Here is an 18,943-nt window from a genome sequence, read left to right on the forward strand (position 1 = left end):
GCTCGCTCCAATGTGAAAGGAGAAAACTGTTGTGAGCCATAGGATGATCGTGGAATGTATCAAATAATGTACAGAGTTGCCATTTACTGTTGGTTTCACATGGAAAGAGAGATGACTTCACACCTACCCTGAGAAGATCTGGAGATGTTGCAAACCTAATGGGCATTCTAAATTTCATTGGATATTTGTCATTTTAAAACATATGGTTCTGCACTGTGGACCAATCAAATTACATTGGACATTTCCAGTTAGGCAGAGACTTTTGAATTTTGTAGTCAGTCTCCATTTGGTCCCATTGCTCTTATGTTCCCCTCTTGCTTCTCATGCTGCTAAGTCCTCTTGATGCATCTGCTGTGAAGTCCCCACTTGATGCATCTATTGTTAAGTTCGTCTTGTATTTGCCCCTTTGACTTTTTTTGTCAGATTGTTCCATGCCTGTTCCTGACATGCAGCCCGTGTTTTGCATTTTCCCTGATGATGTTCCTGAGGCGCTCTGCTGGATCTGACATGTTTTGCTGCAGTATCTAACATGAATGCTGTTTCCGGAAGAGATAGAAAATTGCAACGTTATTTGTTCCCTTGCCTTATTTTAATTAGATTAGCATGCTGACACCTGTTTTTATTTTTATTTTATTAGTTAGTCTAATCTAACCCAAGATAGATGATATTTGCAAATTATTGTTGACCTCTTTTCTTTTTGCTTTTGTCCGCCTGTGTTAGCCCATTCCCACACACGCTTGTCCTAATTTGTGATAGCAACAGGGAAAATTATTCTCCTAAAAAATTAATGTGTTTATTTAAAAAAAATACCATCCTCTTAAAATTTTGATATGTTGAGTTTTGATAACTATCCTCATAAAAATTGAAGATATTGAACTTTGAATTTGATTTATGACTAACCCCACCATCTTACAATTTGAAATCTGTTTCTGTCACACAGATATTATTATTGCTTGTGTGCGTAATTTTGCTGGAATGTTTAATGGTGTTGATAATGAGTAGATTAAACTTGATTTGGTCACGTACAGTTTTCATTTATCTTTGTAACTTATTTTTACTTACTTTGTATCTGACTTTGTGGTTGTAATAAAGATTTGAAAATTTCACTGACTGGAGTTTTGTTCTCATGGACAAATTGATTATAATGTTTATTTGTTGATGTATTGATTGAGATTTGATCGAATGTGTTTGGCTTTACTATACTCTTAACTTGGTCCAAAGATCCCATCGACCTCAGTGCAAGCGTATTCGAATCCTGACCTGTAGGTTGATATGCGGTTTCAGCATCAAGGAGATTAAAACATTAAGAAGGATTTTAAGGCAACCCCTGTGAAGCTCAGATTACTTTCTTTTTTATCCTCCTATGTCCCATATTGTTCCACTTCTCTTTCTTTCCCCATTCAGCTTCCTTCTTCTGCCTAGGTTTTCAATGTATGTGTTTTATTTCTTTCACTCAGCATAGAATTTCCATGTCACGTGTAATCCTTTACTTCAGTCTTTAATACACACTGCCTTTCTGATTCTTTTCCTGCTAGGGGATTTCCACTCATGCTCTATTTCTTCAAAAATGTATTTGAAAATTCTTAGTTCCAAAATTGCAAAAACATGTCCCTCCAGTTTCCAGGGAGGAACAACCCGGTGATGTCTTCGAACACTGAATTGTGCGATGTCCCATTGTTTTGCTACCACTTCCTAGATAATAACCACAGAATCTGCAACTCATTTGGCCTTACTGGAGCATATGCCTATGGAAATATGGTCAGTAGCAACCACAATTATCTTTATTTTTTAACTATACTTTAGGAATAGAGAACTTCAGGATTTGTATTGAAAATCGTTTTGTTATTTGTTGTAATGAAGGTGAGGCGTCTTGGTAGCTTTAGCAAATTTATTAAATCCAATTAAACAAAGACCGCCGCTGTCGCGTCCTCCGGCACCTCCGCAGCTGCTCAACCGTTCTGCTGCGCTCGAGAGCCCCGGAGAACACGACCGTCCGCAGCACGCGATATCGAACCAGCAAACAGTGTCGTGCCGTCGCGTGGAATCAACATAAAGAACAGAACATATTATCTCCCTTTTTTTTTTTACAAAACTTCCACAACAGAGAAAAATTACCTAACATTGGACCACAAAACAATCTTGGCCATCATTGACCTCAACAAGTAGATTTCCTGCTAACAGCCATGAGATTCTCTAAGTTTGAGCTGTAACCATTTCACACGAACAGATCTTCTAAGTGTTTGGGGCGCCACCAACTTTGTGTTTGACAGCAACCGTTCCTGATCCATGCCCTCTGACACAGACCTACTACACCTTTTCAGACCACTGCCACTGCCGTCACTCACCTTCACAGCTTTACCCACATTCCATCATTGACCACCCTCCACCATAATGGCATTTCCACACACTCTCCTCACCGTCAATGGACTCCCATAACAGGCTTCCCCTTTCCTCACGAAGGTCTGTAACTTGCTGCGCACCACATCACCTGGTTGAAATTAGCATTCTTTTGTAGAATTTTTCTGGTCATACCTAGCTTTCACCTTATCCTGATTTTTCTTTACTTCATCCAAAACCCTGTCCTTGTCCACTGCATCAGGAAATTTACCAGACACAATCTTGGCTAACCAAGCCGGGAAAAGTCTTGACGTACTACACCTACCTTTCAAAAGTTCAAATGGAGAGATTTTTGTTACAGAATGTGGAGTGGTACGATAAAACCACAACATCGAATTCACAGCTTCTTCCACATCCAATTTGCTCGCTTTAGCCCACTTGATGCATTCCACCACCACTCTGTTCATTCTCTCAACTAAACCATTCGTTTGAGGATGGTACAGAGAGCTCTTCAAATGTTTCACACCAGACTCTCCTAGAAATGTTTCCATCTCATTGCTCACAAACTGTACACCATTATCTGAGATTAAGAATTCCGGAAACACTTCCCTCCAAACAATTTCTTTGAGGAACTGTATGGCACAACCGGTCGTAGGTTTAGCAAAGAACCAAACTTCTGGCCATTTACTGAAATGATCCATCAGTACAAAGGCATAGTGCATGTGACTAGGGAGGAAATTGAAGGGCCCAACCATATCGACCCCTACTTTAACCCAAGCCTTATCTGGTAAATGTATGGGTTGTAATGGTGACTTTACAATCTTCAACCATTTTTCGGCACTGTTACACACCACACAACCATCAACAGCTCTTTCCACATCTATATCCATAGAAGGCCACCAATAGAGCGCCCTGATACGTCTTTTTGTCATAGTGGCACCATAGTTCACCAATTTTGGTCTAACCTCGCACAGGGGTACGCACTTATCATTCCTCAACACAATGCCATCCTCAATTGACAGCTCATCACCCACCTTGGCATACGGTTGGACCTCTGTATTCAAATTCCTTTCCTTAGGTCAGCCGTTGACTATATACTGCTTAACCATGGACAGCACCTCGTCATTGCTTTCAGCCATCCTCCACACAATCTCCGTGCACACCTTGGATTCATCTGCATCCACAGCCAGTATAAAACAGTCCTCCACATCCTCCTCCACATCCACAGCGCTTTCATCATCAATAGGTAAACAAGATAGGAAGTCAGCTGTGAAATTATCCTTTCCCAGAATATATCTGACTTGAAAATCATACTGTAACAATTTAGTGGTGAGACGTGCAGTGCAGGGTCGTATAGTTAATCTTGTCTCCATTCAAAATGTACACCAATGGTTTATGATCAGTTTGAATAACATAGTTTCTTCCCCATATACAGCTTCTAAATTTCTCACTAGCCCAATAGCATGCTAGCAGCTCTTTCTCAATCACTGAGTAATTGAGTTCTGATTCACGTAATACTCTAGAGCAGGGATACTCAAAGTACGGCCCGGGGGCCGCATGCGGCCCTCCTGACCTTTAATTGTGGCCCCCTCGTGAACAGCAGCACTGGGCTGCTGTTCGCTTGACAAAGCAGAAAAGTTCAGAAAGCTGTGAAATGGGCATACTTTATTTACACATTAACTAAGTGACCTAGACAACTTATCTTTAGGAACACATTTAGTTTTAAAGATATGTTGCACTAGATATGTAAGAACACGATAAACTGTCAGCAAACTTCAAAAAAGTGTTTAAATGCATGAGCGTTTTACCTTACTTTGCGCCCTCCCTTGTGCCCACCTTCCATCACCCCCCTACTCTCGGCCTACTGGCATCAGTGCGGCCCTCGGGCATGCCACAGACAGCGTTTTGTGGCCCCTGGGGAAATGTTTGCGAGTACCCATGCTCTAGAGGCATAACTAATAACCTTCTCGTCCTTTCCCATACCTTGAGACAGCACTGCTCCCAACCCATACCTACTAGCATCGACTGTGATGGTGCACAATTGACTGGGGTCATACGGACTCAATGGTCTAGCATCCACCAACTCCTGTTTAACTTTTTCTAATGTAGCTTGACACTCACTATCCCATATGAACGGTACCTTGTTCTTGAGCAAGTTTGACAAAACTTTCATTTTGCTAGCATAGTTTGAAATGAACCTAGAATAATATGCACACATGCCTACAAATGACTGCAACTCGTCTTTGTCCTTGGGATTAGGCAATTCCACAATGGCTTTTACCAGGCCGGGCCGAGGTGCAACCCCATTCCCAGACAGACAGTGACCCAAAAATTCTATTTTTTTCTTGTAGAACTCACATTTTTCTTTTTTTACACAGACGCCATAGGACGGAATATTTTTTAAAGACAGATCTGATTTTCTCATGATGATCTTCCAAACTCCTACTATGGATCAAGACATCATGTTGGAAAACCAGAATGCCCTGTATTTCCCCCAACATTTTATGCATGATGCGTTGAAAAGCTGACGCCGCGGAGGCCAACCCAAATGGCATCCTGCAAAACTGGAAAGTGCCAAACAGGGAATTGAAAGCTGTATAATGGCGCGAATCCTCGACCAACACCACCTGGTGATATGCCGATGCCAAATCTATTTTGGAAAACCACACAGAGCCTCTGAGCTCATCGAGCAGGTCGCTAATCTTAGGTAATGGATACGAGTCTACCCATATCTCCTTATTGAGACTCTTGATGTCCACATATAAACGTAGGTTCCCATTTCATTTTTGGGCAACCACCAAAGGAGAAAGCCACAAACTGGACTCAATAGGCTCAATTACACCATTAAGTTGAAGCTTGTTCAATTCAGCTTTAAGATCATCTCTAAGACTAAACAGCACCGACCTGACCTTATGTCTCACCGGGATGGCTCTATCTTTCACCTTAATTTTGTGTTTAAAACTAGCAATCTTTCCCAAACCCTGTGCAAAAATACTAGGGAACTCCTGCTCAAATGGTGCCTTTGAATCTGAGTTCCCTACCACAAGGATTAGTTCCTTAGCACCAGGTTTCAACACCATACCAAACAACCCTTGGTGGTACCATCCTAAAATGTTCAGACCTTTATAAGCCACGTCAATTTTACCAAAGATTTTGCGACCCTTGAACTCTAGACTGTCTTCTATGTAGCCTTCCAAGTCAATTTTCCTGCCCTCATAAGATACCGATGATCTGTCGGGAGGCAGTAACTTCCTATCACCCCAAGTGTTGTGGAAGAGATCCGATGTGATCATAGTAATACGTGCCCCAGAGTCCACTAATAACCGAAACCACTTATCACCAACCCGAATATCTACCAGGGGATTTATGCACAGGCTTTGATCTTTGACTCCACATACATTTTCAGTGACCACCACAATCATATCTTGAAATGCCTTTACAAATGATTCCTCTTCATTCTCCTCTTCTTCCTCCACTACACTAGAAACCTTAGCTTGCTTGTTAAACATGGATTGACAGACTTTAGCAAAGTGACCCACTTTACTGCACTTCCTACATACAGCATTCTTCTCTGGACAGCTTTTGCCATGCTTAAAGTGAGGCATGTTCCCACATCTAAAACATATGTTAGAAGACCTGAAAAATGGGTTGTCATGTTTCTTCAGCTCGCCTTTCTTTGCCGCACCCACTTTTGTAATGACATTCACATGCATTTGATCAGAGTCCTTCACCCCAGTACTAGTTGAGAGTTCCTTTAGAGAGATCTGCACCAGTTCAACGCTTTTGGCTGTTTTAATTACTTCTTCCAACGTTGGATTTCCCATGGTAAGTAGCTTCTGTTGAATGTGCTTATTTGAGCAGTGACCGATAAACTGGTCCCTTATTAGCTGGTCTTGAAAATCTCTAAATTCACACTTCGAGGCCAATTGTCTCAGTGCACTGGCGTATGCGTCAACATCCTCACTTTGAACCTGCTGATGCTTGAAGAATTTGTGCTGCAAAACCACCAGACTCGGCAGTACATCAAACCTTGTGGACAACTTCTTGGTGGTCATACGATATTCATCAAGTTCTTCATCAGTTTGTGGCAGGTCAGGTAAGTGTTTGAAAATCTCTCTCCCTTCATATCCCAAAGAGTGTAAAAGAAGACCCTTTTTCCTTTCAGGGCAAAAATTAGAGGCTCCAATAGCTCCCATGTAGGTCTCTACCGTTCTGCTGCACTCGAGAGCCCCGGAGAACATGACCCCCAGCAGCACGCGATATCGAATCGGCATGCGGTCTCGTGCCGTCACGTGTAATCAACATAAGAACACAACATTATTCTCCCCTGGATGTTTGTCCCTCTGTGACAAATATTCCTAATATTTGGCATGCTGACAGAAAGCGACTCAAACTGTCAACGTCATGACCATTACTGTTTTATATATCTTGACAAACTTTGAAACTGTGATAACACTGTTGAGGATCAATATGGTTGAGCCTCTGCAAGGCTTACTATACGTTACATCCTTCTAAGGATGCACGAGTAAGAGGGTAATAGAGCACTTAGAAGTAGAAGTTGTGCTCAAACAATTATTATTATGATCATCATCATGAACATCATAAATCTTTTTTGTGATTACACATCATCTTTGCAGACCCCTATTTGACAGAATGTAAGCACTTGCTTATTTTGAATGCATTCATGCACCAACATTTTCATTTCTTAACATACTGATTTTTCAGTCACTAAGCTCTGCATTAGTTGATGCCTAACTTGGAGGACTGTGGTTTGAGAGGACCCTGGTTTGGGACTTAGCATAACTGAGAGGATCCTCGCTTGGGAGGTACATGCGAATTAAGCTGTGGCTTCTTAGCACTTTAATGGATCAAGAGCTAGTGATCCTGTTGAAACTACTGTGCTGCTGTGGTTCTGGTTAATGCCCAGCAAGATCTATTTGTGTCCTTTCTACAATTTACATTTTTCATTATGTTTCTTAGCACATTGTGATAGGTCTCGCTCACTGAATGACCTAATCCTTCTATCAAAAACAGATGTGACACTCTTGCCAAGGTAAGACTTAGGATCAGCCTTTACAAAGCAGCCCCTTGGTCACAGAACTAAGTAATTTTCTATTATTTATGGGTTAAAGTACCCTGTCATACATTATAAGGGTACTGCATGTGAATGAGGTGTTCAGTGACCATATAGATGACCGGCGTCGAAGGTGGCATGAACTGTCCTTACAGTGCTAGGCAGCGGGTAGTCGTCCAAGTTAATGGGGTATTGCCATTTCATGTGAAAGAGACAGGATGTTTGTAAACATGAAGAATAACATTAAAATAGCCAGTGCAAAATTAAACACACAAAAATGTTGATATTTTTTGCAAACAAAATTAGAATCAGTCTAATACAAGTAAGATTTTTAAAAAACATGGTAGCTCAGAAGGTGTAGAAGCATCACGAAAATTCTGTCTTTTCTATAATTATCAAAAGTGTAGAAAAATACACATTTTGCCATTAATGCCTCCATTCTGCTTTTCACTGTTCATTTAGAAAAGCAGAGCACAAGAAGGAAAGACACATTTCATTTTTGTTTTCAAAACCTCAGCTTTAATTACGCTGCATGACCTGCCTTTCATCTTTGCTGCTGTTCTGGCAGAAGGCCTAGTGACATCAGCACTCAACTGTTACAGTTGACCAGCTACATCATATATTTATTACAGGCTGCTAAATGCATCACAAGTCACCTGTAATAAGTTAATTACAGACCGGCGTTTAAACAGGCAACACAGATTCCCATGTATTTTAGTATTAATGCTCCAGAGGGTATTATCATTAATTAATTGACTGCAACTGAAGTAATGTGTCCACCTCAGTGAAGGCCAAGACACATACACAAGCGAAGGGCAGTTACCTCAATGATAATGTCCTCTGCAGCATTTATTAATGTCATTTGAGCATGCTACTGAGAGCAACAGGCACTTACAAAGCTTTATCTGGGGGCTTAGTTTAAACACATGTAAGAAAACTATGTGCTTTTGGCAAATATACCTGCTAGTGAATGTTCTCTGACAGACGTTGGGGGACCTCATATTGCGTATCTAAATGGAGCAAAGCAACAGCAGAGAAAGTACCAGGGTGTACTCTGATTTGCATTTAGAGCATTATTACAATTAAAACTATCATTCTGAATATTATTTTTATTCAATTCACTGACTAGATATACAAACAAAAAGTTAGCAAAAGTGATAATGTTTGAACTTGTGCAACTGTGTGCTACACAGATTACAGAAATCGTATGCTCCATTTGACATATATGAATACATTTAAAACATTATAGTACTTAAAAAAGCTTTTTCCACCCTGTATCACTGAGCCTCCCAAATAATTGCTGTTAGAACTGTCAGCCTTAGGATAGTCTTCTCCCAAACTTTGTGCCTGCTTTTCCCCACATTTACTGGCCTGTTTGTCCTGGCCTTAGGACTCTGGGCGCTTTACCACTGCTAACCAGTGCTAAAGTGCATGTGTTCAGTCCCTTAAAACATAGTAACATTGGAGTATACACAATTCATTAATAATTTATCTATAAGTCCCTAGTAAAGTGCACCATATGTGCTGAGGGCCTGTAAATTAAATGCTACTAGTGGGCCCGCAGCACAGGTTGTGCCACCCATTTAAGTAGCCCTTTAAACATATCCGAGACCTGCCATTGCAGAGCCTGTGTGTGCAGTTTGACTGCCATGTTGACCTGGCATGTAAAACCAATTGCTAAGCCTAACACTCCGCTTTTATGAAATATAGGCCACTCCTAAGGTAGGCCCTAAGTAGCCCACAGGGCATAGTGGTATGTAATTAAAAGGCAGGACATTTACTTTTAAGTTTTACATATCTTGGTAGTGAAACCCCCCGCTCATAGGTTAACACTGGGGATTCCTTCTTACATTTAACAAAGTGTAATTCCTGATTGAGAAGAAGTAGGTCTGCCATGTTTAGTACCTATGGAATTATAATGATAAATCCTCTTTAATGGTAAAGTCAGATTTATTATTACAAAATGGAAAACACAATTTTTAGAAAGTTGGCATTTTCCTGCTCTAATCCCTGTTTGCCTGCAGCCTGTCTACAACACACATCTGAGCTGGTTTCCTGCATTCCCTCTAGACAGCCTCACACAAAGGAAGGGTAGGTGTGACTGAGTAGCCCTGTGCATGTTGATGGGTCATCCTGGGCAGGATGGCAGGGAGTAGCTGACACTTACACCTGAATAGGCATTGTCCTGCTCCTACACAAAGGACAGCTTCATCCTCTGATGTGAGTTTGGAGCCAGGGCAGGCTGGGAGGACATCTGTGCACTTCAATTCAAATACCCCCACTTTAAGGCACAACTGGGTACAAAAACTGGACATCTGACCCTACCAAATCAGTACTCTTCTGGACCTGTAGATACTCTGCCAGGAAGAAGGACCACTGTGCTGCTGAAGGACTGATACTCTGCTGGTGCTGTTTTAGAAGAACTACTTTTTCTGCTGTGCTGACATGCCTGCTGCCCTCCCTGCTTGGGTAAGAGGGACTGGACCTACAGGACTTGAACCCAGAGTGACTCCAAGAGCTTGCCTGCTTGCCTCCTGTTCTGAAGTCTCAGCAACTCTACAACAAAACCTGGACTCTGCCAACTGTGAGCCCTCCCTGCCAAGTGGCACCAATCCAGGCCTGAGACATTGGAAGTTGGTTTGCCTTAGGTGATCCAACAACATCCACACATCACTGCCATTGTGCTGGTTGGAACCGTAGGATCTCCTTCTATGCCAACACATCGCTGCTTGAGGACCTTGCCTCATAGCTGTGCGGCTCTATGATGATGCATCTCCTTCATCACAAAGGGTTCAACAGTGACACATCCCCGATTGTGAGGTTCATATCTGACGCATCGCCTACACTACCAGGTCTACACATCAACTTTGCTTCGCCCCTTGCGTCCTCATTATTGACGCAACCCAAAACCCCGGTACAGAGTTCAGCGGGCCACGGTTGGACCCGCTCTCCATCGCAGTAGGCCTGACTTTTTCAGATTTGACCTGGTCTAGCACGACCAGATGGCCCGGGTTGGCACTTTATGATTCTAGGCATTCTTGTCGTTTTGGTCTTGTTTTGTTCATTAAATTAAGCTTTATATTTCTAACCAGTTGTGGTATCTTTTTTGTGTGGTGTTTACACTATTTTACTGTTTTAAGTGTTTCACAAATACTTTTGACATTGCTTCCTAAGTTCAGCCTGCCTGCTCTGTGCCAAGCTACCAGCAGGTGAGCACAGGTTAATTTATGGTGTGTAACTGACTTCCCCTGACTTGGATTCTGGTTCCTGCTTGGACAAAGTGTATCCCTCTGCCAACCAGAAACCCAATGTCAAACAACTGCATTATTAAAAAAAGAAAACTTAATTGGACTGGAAAAAGGAAATCAATTTTCTACACAACATAATATGCAATAGGAAAAAGGAGCAAATAAAAATAAATATTTGAAAGGAAAAAAAAAACATACCGTTTTTTCATGGAGTAACCTACGCAAAGTGCGTTTCCTCTGTATACGGTTTCGGCGAATGAAAAATCCAACACATAAGCCAATAATGACCACACACAGGATACCTCCAACGACTCCAGCAGCAATCGATGGGATTCTCGATCTGGAAGATAAAGTTAAACCTCTGCAATAACAGTCTAAAGTGATATGTTGATGTTGTTTTTCTCTGCAAAATATAGTACATTGCATCAGATCACAAAGATTGACAGTATGAGAAGACTTGAATATAATTTTTGCTAATATCTAAAATACTGTTCTTAATTCATTGAGTTGTAAGTGCAGATACACCATGCCTGAGGGACAAGGACAATTAGGCCCTCAATATGAGTCACACACAATTCTTGAAAGTGATTGGTAATAGGAATCACAAGTTGTGCAGTATTGGCTCGACCAGAGTTACCATGTGCAATAATACTGCATGTTTTACTGGGAACTAATCCTTCACACCCCTGGTAAACCAGTCAGTTTACAGGTAAAACCAAATAAACGTACATGATGTTTTTATGGAGAAATTAATGCTGTAGTATCAATCGCCAAATGTTATTACCCATTGCATAGGGATCCATAGAGGATCATCTTGTGGTATCCTGGTAATACAGGGGTTTTGTATTACTGATACTTCTTGTATGAGTAATATCCAGAGCCATATTACTGATCTCTGATATCCAGCCACTCAGAATTAAGGTATTTGAATATCGCAAGAAATATCAGCTCATGTTGGAGGTTAACACAGATACTTTGTTACTACATTAATTTGTATCTTGATGATTCAATATTATTGACTTAATATCAGAGGCTACTGAAGCCAATTGTAGTTATGAGGAGTTGTAGGAAGAAGATCAAGTTCAACAAGGACATGAGAAAACATTAAAAATATAATTTATTGCTAGAGTAAAAACAAAATTTAAATTTAACTGGGAACTGGGCAGGGTATAGAAGCAAAATATGTACTTGCAGAAAAATGTCAGTGGTAATAAAGAGAAGTATCTCCAGTGCTGGCCTGTTTAAGAAATGTTTATTGCAGACATGAAGGACAATAGTTCCCCAATATATTAAACATGTTTTGTCCCAGTTTACCTGTACGTAAAACAATCTAGTAAAAAATCTAGTAAAAAAGGTAATAAATAAGGCTATAAACTCAAACATAATTTCTACTGGTGGCACTTGATTTACCCTAAGCAACCCCCAAAAAAGTGAAAAGGCTAAGAACAGGAGGTACAGGTATCTTCTGAAATAGCCAGAAGAATTGATCATTTTAAGAGGAGGTAAGGATCTAACTGTCACTAGGCAGGATATGGAGAAAGCCCAAAATCGAGGTCATCAACTCGGCCCTGAAGAAGGTTACAATTTCAGTGATGTGCCTTTGCAATAAAGAAAAGTTAGGCTGGTTAAAAAGCCGCAACCTTTTTAGCTGGTCATTATCCAACTGTCCTAGTTGAAAACAAAGAGCCTGATTTAGATATTGGTGGAGTGGATACTCCAACACGACGGTGATTGTATATAATGTGATTTAGATTTCAACAGATGATATATCCTTCACCGTTGTGATGGAGTAACTCCTCCACCATTATCTAAATCAGGCCCAAAGGTTTTTGGTGAACTCTGTGAAAATTAGGACTGTGATAAAAATAACATCAGGGAAGTGTTTTTAGACATCCTTAAATTGAAGGGAGAAGGACAGTTTAGTTAAATATTTGTTTCATATTACATTTGTTTTTGAGGGATTGGAAAGAGGCGTAGAGAATATGGCAGCTTTTCATCCAAAATGAGATATGTAGACACAATGTTTGTCTTTCTAGAGCATCCAGGTGCTCTAAGCCCTGAAGAGAACCCCAAAGTGGCTCAGAGTTCAAAACACGTCGACTGACAGAGGCATAATCCAGAGAGTGTTAAGGAAGTCCATAGCGGCGCACAGGGAAAATTATGAAAATTTTGAAAATTGTGAGAAGAAAAAATCCCTGTCATGTGGCACAAGTTTAATTTGGTATTTTTGCTTCAGGTATAGGCCCTTTAAGTGGGAGCTATAAAATGGTGGGGATTGGTGTAGCTCTTTTCTGACAGATTAATTCAAAACCAGGATACAAACATTAGGATAGGTTAACACATAGGTGAAACAGTATTGTATTACTGTCTTTACATGAATGTTATGTTTTGTGAAAAAATCTGTTATTGATTAGAATATTTGTTAAAAGATTCACAGATTGCTCTTTTGGTTGTTGTACACTGTGTATGATAATTCATATATATAAATGATCGAATAATTTCTTAGTGAATATAACAAAAATTAAAAGGTGGCTGTGGCAATTGATTTGCATGCTCACAGATTTCAATGAATAAATGATTGTCAAAGTTGGCACTTTTTCATTTACATGATTTGTAGGACATAACCTTGCTGATTAATATACACCCATCCCCTTTTCTTTTTACACTTTTAGAAAGGTGGCATTTTTCTGCTAAAGTTTGTGAGAGTTTCCAGCTACCTAGACTGATGATGGCTCGCCCACTGGGAAATGTGTTCTGGAGCCAGACATAACACAAAGGAGAGGGAAAGTGGGTCTTTCTGACAGGATAATTGGGGAGGAGTTGGTCACTGCCCTGAATATGCTTCGAAGGGACTTTACTCAGCACTCACAAAGAGACCTGACATCAGCCATTTGTTTCACTAGCCATACCAGAGCAAAATCCATGAAAGAGGGAAGAATAGACAAGAACCAGTTCTAAGGTTAGACAAAGGGGTGGCTCCAACCCACATGCTTGACTGGGCAAAAATGTAGCATCCCAGACATGGAGAGCAAGACTTTGGACCTGGACTGTGACAGCTGCAACACAATGGACCGCTGGAAGGACAAGCCCGCTGATGCCCTAATGGAATAAGGACCCTGTCTGAATCTGACCCCAGGACTAGTGGGTCTCTTCAGGACCAGTGATAATGACCAGCTTACACTCCTGAGCATCAGTTTGAGGAAGACCTGGTCTTCTGTCCCCCAGCAGGACGAGGAGAGGACCAGTGCTGGCAAAATATAAGGCTGTGTTGTATAGGATGTGTTATTCAACTTTGTGACTGGCATCCCTATACTTGAAGATGCAAAAGAGGTGACCTGTTCCTTTTCCCCATGCACTGTCTTGTTTTTTGTAAATAATACATCACTTCTCTCCTGACATCCAATGAATGTAGTGGCCTTCTAGTGTGTGTTATGGCTGCTAAAAAGGCTGGCAGCTGTATTGTATGATTGACATTGAAGTGGGATGTTACCTTGGGTAAGAAGTAAGGGTTTGTCCTCATGACCACCCTGCCCTTGTGCTTTTGTAGGTATGATTCTTGTACTGTGAGTGCAACTCACTGCTCCTCTGTAACAATGTGATATCCACCAAAAAGGAGACTTTAATTGTCAAATATCTTAATGGAGCTTTGTGTAATGGCTCAAAGAGCGCCTTCATTAGCTGTGTTAGGACCAGGTTAAATTTACTCATACGTGTAAGTGCTGACCTTGGTGGTGCAGTTCTTTTCACCTCTTCTAGGAACCTTTTAATGACTGTTGCTTGTATATGAGTATCCCGGGGACCTACAAATAGTGGAAAAAAACTCCTTTGGAATTTGCTTTCAGTCCCCCAATCAGTAGCTTTTTATATTGTTCACAAAGAATTGGGGTGGGGTACATCATGGACCTGGTGGCAGTTTCTCTCCTTTTTCGTTTTGGATTAGGACCTGGATTAACCATGTCCTGGACTTAAACAGGAAAATGGTCAAAGATTGTCTTTCTTTAGATCGTGCCAATAGCATCCCTTGGTTGTGCCACATTGTGACTTTGGCACATAAATTAGGTCATCTTGATTTGTTTGCATCTCCTGAGAAGCTTGCCAAGAGCGACCTGAACTGGGTCAAGAGACAATTTCTACCTATTATTGTGCAGAGTGGTAAGTAAGGGAGCTAACTAAACCCACTGTAAGGACACATATTCTGTTAAAAACGTGTCCTCTGACAGAATCATATATACTTGAGACTTTGTTACCTTACCACAGCTTCCTGTTAGCTAGGTTCAGATTAAAGCTTGTACACTGGTTTCTCGCTGTAACCAGGGGAAAGAGCAGGAGGAGAATTTGGTTCCTGGCACCTGCAAACCTTTCCAACCAGGTCATCCTCTATTTTGTGTTGTTTTGTGATCATTTTTGCTTACTACGACGGCACTTTATTTTTTATTTTGCCATTATTAATAGGGAAGAGCTTTATACAAGCTAAACCGGCACAGATGTATTTTCAGATGCTCTTTAGTCCCCAGGAGAACTGCCAATAGATGCAGGAAAAGGTGTGGGTGGCAGAATTATTATCACAGATTAGCTCTTAGTTGAAATACATTTTAGCCTGGTTTGCCGTATTTTGCATTGAGATGTTTTCTGTGTTCATCTATATAAAATATTTATAGGTGTTATTTTTAATTTTTGTAATTTTTTTTATGTTCTGTTTGTTTTGTTTGTGTACTTTTTATGGTTTTAATTAACCAAATAAAGTAAATTCTGACTCTGACTGATGTTGTGAAGTAACATTTCCCATGGAACCTCTAGTATATGCCCCAGTGCCTGCATAATGATGGATCTATATTAGAGTTGTCAGTCAAATAGGTGGGTTAGATATCTCATCACTGTTATGACTGTTAGGTTGTGTGCTAAATGTTCTTTCCTGCACTAGAAGATGAACCTGTTCCACACGGAAGAGCAGCACTTTTATTGTTGTCCTTTTCCTGGCTTCTCTCAGAAACTTCTTGCATCTTTGCCGTAGGTCCATGTGTCCAAACTCTTAAGTCCTAAGGAGCCATGCTACTATGCTGAGATTGCTCAACTCTGGGCAAAATGTTTGTAAGTCTTGTGAGGTTGGTAGTTTCATTACCTTGCTGCTCGCCATTTTCACCAGATGTGAAAATTGTATTCGTCTGACCCACTGCGGGGCTATCAGTATCATTTTCCTAGGTGTCTGTGAACACTTGTTTATAAATATGGGGATAATTGGTATCACTGGAAAAATGTATGCAAAGGTATTTCACCAATCTACTTATAGTGCATTTCTGTGCAGGGACAGGTACTATGGATACCTGGATGCAAACCTTTGACATTTTGCTTTTTTCTGGTGTGCCCCAGCAATGGGACCTCATCACTTGCATGATGAGCACCCTTGTCTGCTAAGTCTATCTGCCTCTATATTCAGCACTCTTGGCAGATGTCTGGCCATTAATTTTATCTCTCTTTGTGTGTACCAATTCCATATGTCCTCTTCTAGTGTGAATAGGGCATAGGATTTTGCTTTGCTCTGTTTGTTCATTGTTGTTGCATTGTTTGTCAAGATTTGCACATTTTCCCCATCCCATGCACATGGACATCCTTTAAAGGTAGGAATACTGTCTTTAATAACACATGTATGTGTTTTGACTACTTCCTAAGGTTTCATCACCCTCTGATGCTTAGTTTGCCCGTGTGTGTCCCCCAGACCATTATGATGATCACAGAGGGGGCGGCTGATTGAAAAGCCTGCTCACTGGGAGATGCTGTACATTCCACCATTGCAGTTACTGGCTTTAGCATAATATCAGAGAAATAGGTACAATAGAAGGCCTACAGCCATAGAAATAATTGCACACAAACAGTGAGATCTAACTGTAGAGGCCGAACAAAATAATAACACATTTTTCCCAAACAAACAGAGAGTCTTCTTATGTAGGGAAGAGAATTACAAGTTTGACATTTAGCATCTGTATCAAAAGAAGCCATCTTTGCCAACAGTTTCATCACAGTTTTCACTATCAGAGATTTTAGCCAGAGGTGAGCCGCTCTGTCAATGACAAGACTCTCTCTTGCGCTGCAAACACCCACCCCTTGTTTGATTTTAGTGCTGTGCCTAGGAAGCCGTCTTCTCTTTTTCGACGTGGGGAGAACTTTTCCATATTTAGAGAGAAATCTAGTTTTTGTAAGGTTGGAAGTACCTTCTGTATGCTGTCTTTGCATTTCCTCCCCAATGTCACCTTTACTTTCCAGTTGTCTAGCAAAGTGTAACATGTGTCCTCTGCCTCCTGATATGAGCTGCCACCACTGCAAGGCAGGCATTTTGTGAGGACCATTTGTGCTACCTTATCCCAAATGGGAGCAGCTTGAACTAGTAATGTGAATCATGTAACATAAACCTAAGGTTTTTCTTTTGTCTAATGTTCATCAGAATGTGGAAGTAGGCACCCATAAGGTCTATGTTGGCCATGTGACCTTCTTTCAGAACAGGTACGACTTCCTACAGTGTGGCCATCTTGAATCATTGTATCTTTATGAAATTGTTCAGTAATCAGAAGTCTGTGATGGGCCCCAGTGTCAAGTATTTGTTATGGGAGTAGAAACCTCACAGAGCACACTCCTTGGTTGCACCCTTTTACTGGGACATCCTCTATGGCTTGTTTTTGCAACAGTTCTTTCACCTCCTGTTTCAGACCTTTTTATTTCTTGTTCCTTGTAAGGTCTCTTGATTGACCTGACATTTGGTGTTCTGTCTTGTAGTTCTATACATTATCCTTGTTGGTTTATATTTAATACCCACTTGTCGGAGGCGATTTGTCTTCATTTGTGGAGAATCTCCCTCAATATGCCTCCTACTGTTTGTTCTCTCACGAAAGGACTAACTCTTCTATGGTGACTTATGAATATTATGGATGTGGCAAAGTAGGATGGAAGCCCACTCTTCCTGTAGTCTGTCATGTCCCTTCTGAAGCCTTTCCTAAACTGTAAGTCTCATATTGCCCTGGCCGTATCACTGTCTTTCTTCACTTGCTGTAGATACTCGTCTGCAGTTAAGCCGAACATCTGCTGTTTAAATCCTGAGACCCATAGTCAGACATGTTTCCTGAGTGTGGTCCTTCTACACATGTGCCTGCTTCTTGTGTCAGTTGCGTCCATGGCTGATTTTAGGCACATGTTAGTTATTGTTCTGTCCTCCTCTATTACAGGGTTAGCTCTTTTTTATATGGTCTGGTTGGTGTTGCATTAAGTCTTCTATTTCTTCCCACTGCTGGTGCCCGTATCTATTCTGCAGGGCATTAGATTTCACAATCCTCCTTCTGTAGCAGCTGACCTTTTCATCATTATTCCTACAAAGCCCATTCACTTGCTCTTTTTCCCTGACTGTGTGTCCTGTGGATGAGGTTGTATTGACCCTTTTCCTGATTGTTGGTTGGCACAATGACCATGTCAGGTGGCCATTGGTCTTTATGAACCTGTGGTCGTTTTTCTTCCCAAACCTAGGTGTAACAGATTTTCAGGATGTGTCTCCTTGAATGCTTCTTTTCCTTGATCTATAAAGCTTGGCAACATGGGTAAGAATAGTGTCTTCCTTTGTGCTAGCAGTAATGTTTCTAATAAGAATCATGCCTCTGTTTGCTCCTCCTGTAGATGCACCACATAAGTATCATCTGTCCCTTTAATGGGGGCATTAATGAGTGATAGGGCATCAAGTGTGAAGGCCCACAAGAATATATATCAAGACCCTCTTCTGGTTAATCTTATCTTCCCAGATGTTCTCTGCATCGAGTATCAGATGTGGGGGTCCCATATTGATCATCTCATTGGTATTTGAAAACTCAAGAGGTATTCACGGAGGCTTTTTTGCTGCAGTAATGAGAACCTAGCCTGTGTTTCTTTCTCTCAGTTATTTTCAGCATCTGTCATAGGGTCTTCTTTTCTTTTTAGCATCAACACGTCTTTTTCCCTGCCTGTTCTTTCACTTCATCCTGATCCACCTCTAGTAGTTGAGATGTGAAGTTTTGCCATCTGTGGTACCTTTGATTTTGAGCTGTGAGATTCCCATATCTTGGTTTTCACTTCGACTGCCTTGTACTTTGGTGTCAAGGTTACATTTTGGGGTCTTTGAGTAAAAAAGACTCATCTTGGCCCCACTGCATTCTTGAGGATTTAAGGTAATATACTTTATCGGCATTTCTACATCCTTGTGCCCCTTTCTCTGGACCTCCTAAAAAAACTTAGGTATGACAATATGTTTGTCAGCTTGAACCTTGAAAAATAT

At 41.0% G+C, this 18,943-nt stretch overlaps 1 protein-coding gene across 1 annotated transcript in view; it reads right to left on the minus strand.

Moving 5' to 3' along the window:
• EGFR (epidermal growth factor receptor) overlaps window positions 1-18,943 on the minus strand; it is a 526,637-nt gene that overhangs the window by 81,595 nt on the left and 426,099 nt on the right. The window contains exon 17 of the mRNA XM_069211504.1: window positions 10,858-10,999. Within this exon, the coding sequence (XP_069067605.1) occupies window positions 10,858-10,999 (142 nt within the window). The remainder of the gene's footprint in view (window positions 1-10,857; window positions 11,000-18,943) is intronic.

Source organism: Pleurodeles waltl, chromosome 10 (assembly GCF_031143425.1).
Source record: "Pleurodeles waltl isolate 20211129_DDA chromosome 10, aPleWal1.hap1.20221129, whole genome shotgun sequence".
Classification (NCBI taxonomy): Eukaryota; Metazoa; Chordata; class Amphibia; order Caudata; family Salamandridae; genus Pleurodeles; species Pleurodeles waltl.